Consider the following 10060-nt stretch of genomic DNA (forward strand, 5'->3'; position numbering starts at 1 on the left):
AAAATATAATGTTTTATTATTTTTTAATCTACCTAACAGTGTGCATCACTGAGTCAATTTAACAGAAAATCAAGTTGATTTCATAATTACAACTTCTCAGATTTGAGAAATTTGCTGCTTTTCCTTTTTAATTAAAAAAAAATAATAATTCTGATTTATTTATAATAGTCTTGATGTTGGGGCTGTTGGATGGACAAAAATAAATAGCAGAATGGTAATCCATTTATAAAATAAGTTAAAAAAAAAATGCATCACATTTTCTCAGCCCTTGTTGACATCTTGATTTTTTTCCTACCAACTGTCCAAAACCCAAAGACACACAGAAGCTACAACCAGAAATGTTTTAACTGGTTATGAGAATAGTTGCTGATTAATTTTGTGTTGATTAAAAAATTGATATATTGAATATAAAATGAATTGATTGATGAATTGTTGCAGCTCTGACTATATATTATACAAATGGATCATTGTTATTGATGATTTAACATGTAAGCTGCATGTGGATGTTGTAGTTTTAGTCTAACTTAATCTATGTGAAACACTTCTGTGTAGTTCAACTGATCATATTGTTCAATGAACAATCTGAATTCTGCAAAGTAATAATAGCTAAATAACTAAATGTAGTATGAATGTGATTGTACATGTCACATTAAACAGGAGTCAAATGAAGTAAGTACCTCAAAATTGTGCTGTACTCTAAATGCACCTTGTTATTTTCCATTACTGATAATACTGGTGTGTTAATGTGCTGCACTGAACAAATTTAAAAGTGATATTCCATCAAATTTGTGTTTTTAAGTATCAAAAATAATCGTCCGTTGGCTGAAAACACAAAACTGACATAAACTGACCTGGTAAAAGTGTAAGTGTAAATCTGTACAGTCTGATGATATGTCTTATTATCTGGACAACATCAGTGCATTTAGTTTTATGTCAGCAGAGTTATTCACATGCTGTAATTAAACCTGAACTGTGAAACACGACCTGGAATGAACTGCAGGGATAATAGATTTATGAATGACTAAATAATGGAGTTAAGATTCATGTGGTAACAAAGTTTTCTTGGTTTCCTCCTATAATTGTATCTGTTCTCTCAGAGCTCTGCTAAAAGCAAGTCAATGCATTTGTAGAAAACAAGGCAGCAGCAGACACAGCGTTTCCTCCACTCTCCACTTATCTTTCCATGGTTTTGACCTGTAAATCTTCATCTCCACTCGGGGGTTACTGGATGGAATATCGGTTTATTTATAAAATACAACTTATCAAACTTTGTCGGGGATAGAAGAGTAAAGTCCTGGACTTCTTTCCATCGTTGTCAACCATTTATCAACATGGAGGCAGGTATTCAATGTCTCAAAATAAGAAATAAACTTAAAATATGAATTGACTGAAGGCAGGATAAAAGGAGTCATAGACACAATAAAAGAGAGAAATCCTGCCACAGCTTTGACCTGTAAATCTCCTTCATAGTTGAGGGAAATTTATGAATATAGTTTTTATGGTGTTGGAAAAGTCTTGACCTTGTTTCACTTATTGACTATTTTCATTATTTCCACTAATTTATTCTTGATTTTTGAATTTTACGTGAGAATAATTCACGTCACCAAAGTCCTAATTCTTAAAAAGCCACACAAACAAAAAAGAAGTTTTTTTTAAAGAACTGTATCTGTTATATCAAGCTGATGTTTGTTATAACAAGAAAATATTTAATCTTTTTACTATAAAACAAATAATAGAAACTTGAATTCATTTTTTCTCAATCAAACTTATTTGTCAAGCACAAACATCGAATCAGAGATTGTCAAAAGAAACCGAAGAATCCAGCACAGTCGATAACATGTTAAGGAAGTGAACACAAGAGTGTGAGATGTTTGGTTTCCTTTATTTCTTTTCATCCTGTGCATGCAGTACGACTTCATGGTGCTAAAACCTGGTGGATTCTGCAGGATCAGTCATCCCGCGACCTGTCGACAGGTGAGGTGAAGAAAGAGAGCGGAGCAGGTGCTGTTGCTGTACAAGGAGAGGACATTTATTGTACAATTTCCAATATCACAGATGTGTGTTACCAGATTGAGGTTGTCTTTTGACTGATTCCAGTGATTCAGACGAGGTGAAAACATACACTCACATGCATGTCACACACCTGTGCGCACACCTGCTCGCCTACACACTCAAACACACACACACACACATACACGCACGCACGCGCTCACGGGCTGACAGCCGTACATACGTTCACAGTCTTGATACGTACAAAAATTGAAATACAAATACAAATAATACCACAATAAAAACATTGTATTTTTTTTTTTTTTAGAAATCCTTATAGCTATGTTCTCTATTCTGTAGAAAGACAACTAAGCTTTAATAAGTGAACTTTATTTTTTTGTCTTTCTCTAAAATGATCAGTAAGATATCATCATAACGAAAATTCTTACAGTATATATATCTTCTTTCTATCTATGGTTTCTCAGACTGACCCCGCCTCCTGACCTTTATTCACAGGGTGCCCGTTAACGTTAACATCCTGCACATGTCAAAGGCTTCAGCTGGCCTTAAAGCGGCGTCGCTTACACCCGTCGCATCCTTAAAGATCAATGAACAACAAAATCAAGAGAAAGATGAGCCGCTCTCCTCTCCCGTAGCCCCATCGCAACCGTTCACCATCTCCAAAAATGGAAAATGGCGTTCAAAGTGAAACTGAGCCCCGTCCTGCTCTGGGTGTGAGCATCAAATAAAATGCCTAAAATATAAACTCAATGGTTAACGTGAAGTTTTCCAGTGTTCAATCTTTATCTGACTGTAACTTAGAAGATGTTAAACGATCATTTCAGTGTTGGAGAGTTTGTCTCGCACCGTCCGGCGTCTCCAGTCAGACCCGCCCCCGTATTGCCTTAAACTTACAACTCATAACAAGTGACGACAGGTAAAACATGTATGTCCACCATGCAAAAATGCACAACTAAATAAACAGTGATGAACTACAGAGAAAAACAGAGTAAACTCAAGAGTTTTAACCAAAAATAAAAGGTGTGTGAAAGTCCTCGCTCGGAAAAACCTCCCATCTGAGAGAAGCTAGAGAACGGACAGATTTACAGAGGTAAAAAAAAAACAAACAAAAGAGCAAGACTGTTATTTTTTTTCTTCACCTGTTTTGCAAAGTCTGTCCTTAACATTAAAGTGAGTATTTACACAAGTGCAGTGCACACAGAACAGTAAAAGGTGGAGAGAACGAAGGGCAGCAAAAGTAAAAACTTCCAGAAGTTTGGCAACTACTCTACGGCCAAGTTCTTCTCGTGAGAAGTGATGTGGAGATTTTGTTATCGTGTTGCTGTTGCAGCAATAATACAATATCTACAACCTGCCTTCTTCCCCTCCCACGAACACACCAGGACACCGCAGCCACAGTAGATCAATCCGACCCAGCGTCTCATTTCCCCCGTGACACTAACTGCCTGTTTGCAGTATTTTTCTCTGCTAATGGGGACGAGACACAGAAGGTGTTTCAGCAGCAGCAGCACTCGAGACGAGTGTTCACACTGTGAGCGGCACTGTCATCAAGTCACGGCAGCTTGACCGTTTCCCACACACACAGAGAGAGAGAGAGAGAGAGACTTTTCAAGGTCAGCGCATCTCTGCCGCCTCAGGTGTGTTTTTTTTTGCATCGTGACAAAAACATCTGACGCTACGAGATGTCGGTGTAGGAAACACCCGCTGAGATTCAGTCGACCGGTCGTCACCGTGAGAGAAGGTTTCGATTCAGCATTTGGCTCTGGGCTCAGAGAGGTTAGAGGCTGGTTCAGACACTAAGTGAGTCTGGAGTCACTTCTGGTGCAGATCTCTGCCCCCGACCGGGAAAGTCTCTCCTTAAGGTGCCGACACGCTGTGCAATAAGTCAAGAGATAACTGCATGTCACACTGTGCGAGATGAGTCTAATTAAGTCCCAGGTCGTCAACTCACGTCGTTCCTTTAAGAAGCGGTAAACTCAAAGTGGCCGCGGTGCTGCAACTAACCGCTCATCAATACCTTCTCACGTTCCACCAGATCGCCCGTGTTGTCGTTGTGATTTCAATCCCTCAGATGATTTTGATCACAAATACGTGATGGGTATCGTTAACATTTTAACGGTACTACTACTTTTATCGAAAGCGCTCGATTAACATTGGAAGAGACAAACGGAGTTGGTGAGATAAAATGTGTGAGAGAACTTTTTTGTCGCAACAATAAACAGGAAGTTTATTTTCTTTATTTCTCAAGTAACGAAAGCAGAACCGAGCTTATCGATACTCCGGTCTCCAGCGCCGGGGCTCGTTCAATACCGGGTTTTGGTACCTATCCCTAGTGATCGGCAGATGCTATCACCTTACAACCTGCGGTTAATACTCTGCGTAGTTAAGTCCCGCCTCCCACCGAAACAAAAAATGTCGGCCATGTGGAAGCATGCGAGACTGATATAACGTACGACATCTGCAATGCGTGTCAGAGAAGATCGGTATCAGTATCGGTATCGTGGCATCCCTACATTCCATGTGTCGATTGGTTGCTCGGTAAACGTGGCTCATAGCAGCAGCGGTCAGACATCTTGTAGCCAGACCTTCGGCCGAGTCAGCTGACGGCGGGCGTGTCTCACAGTGAGATCCAGAACCAGAGATTTCACCACGTCTTGTCAAAGATTTCGTTAAAAGATTGTCGACTTTAGTCTGAGAGAAGCCCAGAATCACACAGTGTAAAATCCACAATTATCATCAAACACACCAAACTGTGCATCGCAGCCAACGTCTGGTCAGCAGCTGCTTCCTCATCAGTCTCCACCGCACAGTTCAACAGCTGCTTAGAGTTTACTGATTGATCCACGACGAAGACGAGGCCAAATCGGAGGGAAATACTTGAACTGGCTCAGTGTGGAGTTACTCTGTCTTTTACTTTGAGGGATGAAGTTTAAAACTGTCTCAGGAACAGCCGCAGCCTCAGGAGTTTTCCTCCTCTATTGTCGCTACCTGGAAGTGTTTACTCGCCATAGCGACACAGCGCAGTGAGAGATGTCTGATTCGCGTCGCCGCCAACACGCAGAGCGACGAATCTCCCGACGCACTCGCAGTGTGAACACCCTGTAAGAAAATCGCTGATGTGCTACACAAAGAGCTTCTCCACAGCGCCCCCCCCTCCCCCCTCCAGTCACACGGGAAAGTCAAAGGCTACCCGGTGTGATGTCACAGCCTTTAAAGTGTCAAGAACGACCGTTGTCCCGATCGAAGAGTCCACAGGGAAGGTGAAGGCGTCGTCCACTGACAGTGACGCCATCTACGAGGCCTGCAGCGCCCCCTACAGTTGGAGGGTATCTGTATGTGAATGGGTGGGGGGGTGGGGTGGGGGGAGGGGACGCTCCTGTGGTTTAACTCCTCCAATTGTCTGTTCAGCAGCTCATTGTTTATCCTCCAATGAACACACACACGCAGATATATATATACACACACACACACACACACACGACTCGTCCTCCTGTCGTCCCTCGTCTCCCGGCGGTGGGTTCAGATGTTCAGTGAAGAAGAGGAGGGTTGTCGGCCGAAGGGGGGAGGGGTTACCAGTTCATCATGGAGCTTCTGTTGAGGGTCATGAAGAAGACTTGGCTGCTGCCGCCAGAACGCACCGAGGCAAAGAAAACCTGCAGGAAGGAGACGAGGGGGAGAGGACGGCGTCACAGATAGAAGAACTGAAATGTAAGATGCTTCATGGACATTAACTGACACAATAAAGGATAAGGAGGCGGAGCTGTGCAGGTGACTCGGACTCACCTTGTCGTTCCTCTCCGACAGGAACTTCAGTCGCTGAGCTCGCTTGTGCATGAAAACTCCGTCGAGGTGTCCCGTCTCCACGGAGCGGATCTCAATGGCCTTCTCTCCCCAGCCCATGATCTGGTTGGAGTGGATGTAAGCTGCAGGGGCAGGAGAGGGAACACACACATGCACACACACACACACACACACGCGCACACACACACACACAGACAGAGGGGGGAGGGATTGGACAGGAGAAGACTCAGCACCTGTCTCACACCCAAGCCAGTCACACCTCGAGGCCTCCTCCGCCTCGACCTCCGGGAGGAAATTATTGCAGCAGTTTCTGAGCGAGGAGAACGATCACGACCTCTGAGCTCCTCGTGAGAAGAAGTCTGGTGTTGGGGGAAGGTGCTGTCAAAGCAACAGGTAACGCAGGACAACACACGAGGCCGCTCACTGGGTCTCCATTGATTTTGGTGGTTTGGTATCAGTATTTGATTTTAATTGTTTATTCGAGCGTCTCTGACTGAGGCTGGTGGTCTGAACTTTACAGGTGAGCTGCAGCGTGACAAGAGTTTGTTTCACAATAAAATCCTTCCAGAGGTTCATTAATGGAAGACTTTTAATCTGAAGCATCGGCAGCTGAACAGATCAGAGAGCAGTGAGGCTGCTACCTGATGAAAATAAGACCAGGGGCAGGGCTTACCTACTTTTAGGTCCTTTCTCTCTCATGGACAAGTACGACATGGACTGTAAATGTCGAGCCAATCAGTTTAATGATAGTCGAAGGAGGAGGACATCACTGTTCGGCACTCTGATCACACCTTGCTGAAATGTGCAACGTCAAAACCAGCAGAAATGCATCAACAGAGAGGAAATCTGACGACGTACACCTTCCTCTGTTGCGCTGATAAAGTCCAGTGGAAGGTCTTTGACTTAATATATTAACTTAATCAGGTTTGAAGGGTTGTACAGAACAGTAACTACACTAGGAAACACTTGACTTGTGAATGCAGCACAGATTTACTCATTGAGGATAGTTTATGAACTCCAGGGATTATTAAAGCATCAGTTTCTGGCCTGTTCAGTGACGGCCTCCTCCTCCTCCTCCTCCTCCTCCTCCTCCTCCTCATCCTCCTCCTCCTGGTTGCTCTGGGTGAGCGTGACTTCAGGTGCTTCTGCCCTGGTTGACCCTGCTCGCATAATTATTTTTCTCTTATTACTTTTGTGGAGAAAAAGCAGCTCCCACCTGCCGAGGACGGGGATCAACCAGCAGCGTGTTTGCAGAATATGTACGATGCAGGTTTTTTTTTCTTTGGGGGGTGGGGGGGGGGTGGGGTGGGGTGGGGGTGGGGTGGGGGGGCTGAGGCCGGGCTTGGCTGTGAGAAACTCTGGTCTGACAGTAAAATACAAACAGACATGTTAACAGGAGATGATGTCCACACGCGAAAACACAACACATAAGCACCGGTGCTCGAGGACAGAGACACAGTCAGTCAATCATACAAGTTTAATCAATCAGGATATTGTACACTGACACCTGAGAATCAGAGAGTGAGGGCCGAATGGAAAAACATAGAGGCTTTGACTGACTCGGATCATAAGATCCAAGATCCATCCTTGATGTGCTCGGCTCTGCTCAACTCAGCCGTGTCCCGTTTCCTCTCGGCGAGCTCTGACTGAGTGCACTGATGAATAATAGATCGATTCAGATGCACGGCGCTCCGCTGTGATCTAACGCAGAGCTTTCATCTCACTTTCAGGCTTGCTGACAAACACTTTGTTTGGTTTGAGTTATTTTAGAGCTCTCACGCAATCAAGGATGAAAGTAAGAATGGATGAGAAAATCCCTTTAGAAATATTTCACAGTTAACACTCGCACAGAACAAGAGGACAGGAACTCAACACCAACAACACACGAGCATTTCCCCCAACGCTTAGAAAAGTGTGTGAAGAAGGAAAGTGACCACAGTCTGTGTGTGTGTGTGTGTGTGTGTGTGTGTGTGTATAGAGAGAGAGAGGTAATGCTCTGTGGGACGTGTTGTTGTCAACTCATGCATTAGATGAATGTTCAACACTTGACGTTAAAGGGATACTCTGAGTTTTTGGGTCGTCACACCTTTGGTCAACTTATCTGTTAAGTGATGAGAATATCGACAGTGAACCTCTTCGTGTGCGTCCGGTGGATCGTTGTAGTCTAGTGCTACTACGTTAGCAAACAGAGGCTGCCAGGAGGGGGCGTCACCAGGAGGATGTCACGCCGCGTTCACCGCCACTAGTGCAGCACAAAGGTGTGATCCCTCACTGGCCCCTCCCCCCCTCCAGGTGTGTTTTCCACCACATGGTACCGACTCGATTCGACTTCTTCTTTTTCCACTGCAGATAATACTCACTCGATGCGCCATCGTTACTATAGCGACGGCAATGAAAACATGCACATGAACAGTGGAGGATACCGAACAGAGAAACGTCCGCTCCTCCTCAGGTGACGACAGCTGTTTTAAAAAAATGGCGGGTTCGTTGAGAGCGTTCCGCCGCCTCGTGCAACGGTGGCGCAGTGGTGGCGATTCTCTCCGACCAATCAGTCGTCTGAGGTGTTTTCACGTCACCTTTGGGTGTCGCCTCAGCTCACCTGGAACCTCAGGACGTGATAGTAGCATCTGCAACTTTTGCCTGATAGAAAACCAATAAAGGCGAGTAGAGGCGAATGGAGTCGGTACCATGCAGCGGAAAAGGGCTGATTGTTGAAAGTATTGATTGTTGGCTCCTTCATTGATTATTTCGTCAATCAGCTGATGCAGAGCATCATAATTAACCTCAGATAGTTTTCAGCTACACTGCTCATTTATATAGATATTTATAAACCTGTGGAGCGTGACATGCAAAAAACAAAACATATTATTTCTTATTATTAAGTTCATGTATAAATATTATGATATAAAATCGTACTATATTATACGATATGATACATAATTAATATTTTAGAGCCACGTCCACTGATCTTTGTGTCTTTGTGTCACTCGGGAAAATAAAGCCCCTCGACACAGTGTCTCTGAAAGTGTTCAGGTGATGAATGAAGGGATTAATCAGTGGCGTGTGGAAGACTCTGGCGTCTACACTGTGCGTTCTCATCATTTATAATGAAGTTGAGCAGTCGGTTATTGAATTCCCCAAAAACCTGTTGTATTCCTTTAAGCAGTCATGGAAACAGGTGAGTCTAAGTCTCTCTTCTTGTTACAGGTGTGACTGAAAGGAAAAGGCAGGAGGAGAGAGAGGAGTGTTGCTTTGAACGGAGGAGGGGTGTGGTAGATAGTGAGGGTGAAAAGATGATCTGCTGAGACCGCCTACAGAGGTCAGAGGTCAGGGGTCAGGGAGAAGCGAGCTGATTGGTTGACGTACCGACGGAGGTGGGCATCTCGCCCCACTGCAGCACCACGTCTTTGGTGATGCGTCCGTAGGTGTTGACGTAGACGCCCTCGTCCTCGTAGCACAGCAGCATCTCCATGCCATCCGTCTTGGGCAGAACCACGATGGCGTGCGGGGTCACCTGACCCTGAATCTGCCGGGGCGACACACGGGAGGGGGGGTGTTGGAGGGGGGTGGGGGCGGGGGGGTTAGGAGCTGCCGCGAGCCCACAGGGGCTCTGGACCCCCCCTTAACCCCTCCTTCCCCACCCTGAGAGACAAGAAACTGCTGCAACAATAGAGTCTCCCGCTCCTCAGCCACGCAATCGCCATGGAAACAGACATGAGCACAGCGTGATTCATGACTGCCAAAAGCAATGTGAGGCGGTTGCTGTGGTTACCGTCTCCTTCCCCCGTCCATCTCTGACTGTAACCAGACCAGGGTTAGAGGAGGACACGGACTCACCCACTCCATCACTCATTCACTCTCTCTCTCTCTCTCTCATTCACTCTCTCTCTCTCTCTCTCTCTCACTCATCCTTTCATCATTCACTCACTCATGGTGGTGGTGGCAGCATGTAGCATTACTTTATATAACGTTATACTTTAATACAATAAATACTTCATACAAAAGAAAAATAAATAACTACATATACAAACATGTAGAAATCTCTTCTAGCTCCATGTTGTAGTAAAATGTTATCTACCTCTATTTCTCTGGAGGTGTGGAGAAAGCCNCGTAGGTGTTGACGTAGACGCCCTCGTCCTCGTAGCACAGCAGCATCTCCATGCCATCCGTCTTGGGCAGAACCACGATGGCGTGCGGGGTCACCTGACCCTGAATCTGCCGGGGCGACACACGGGAGGGGGGGTGTTGG

At 45.1% G+C, this 10060-nt stretch overlaps 1 protein-coding gene across 1 annotated transcript in view; it reads right to left on the reverse strand.

Annotated features, from left to right (window-relative positions):
• Positions 1–5387: 5387 nt before the first annotated feature.
• The window catches only part of LOC111238328 (TRAF2 and NCK-interacting protein kinase-like), a 47116-nt gene continuing 42443 nt past the window's right edge, over positions 5388–10060 (reverse strand). Inside the window, exons 30-32 of the mRNA XM_022767767.1 lie at positions 9178–9337; positions 5794–5933; positions 5388–5663 (exon numbers count right to left, since the gene is read on the reverse strand). Of these exons, the coding sequence (XP_022623488.1) occupies positions 5580–5663; positions 5794–5933; positions 9178–9337 (384 nt within the window). The 3' untranslated portion in view covers positions 5388–5579. The remainder of the gene's footprint in view (positions 5664–5793; positions 5934–9177; positions 9338–10060) is intronic.

Source organism: Seriola dumerili, unplaced genomic scaffold, assembly GCF_002260705.1.
Source record: "Seriola dumerili isolate Sdu_G_001 unplaced genomic scaffold, Sdu_1.0 BDQW01001298.1, whole genome shotgun sequence".
Taxonomy (NCBI): domain Eukaryota; kingdom Metazoa; phylum Chordata; class Actinopteri; order Carangiformes; family Carangidae; genus Seriola; species Seriola dumerili.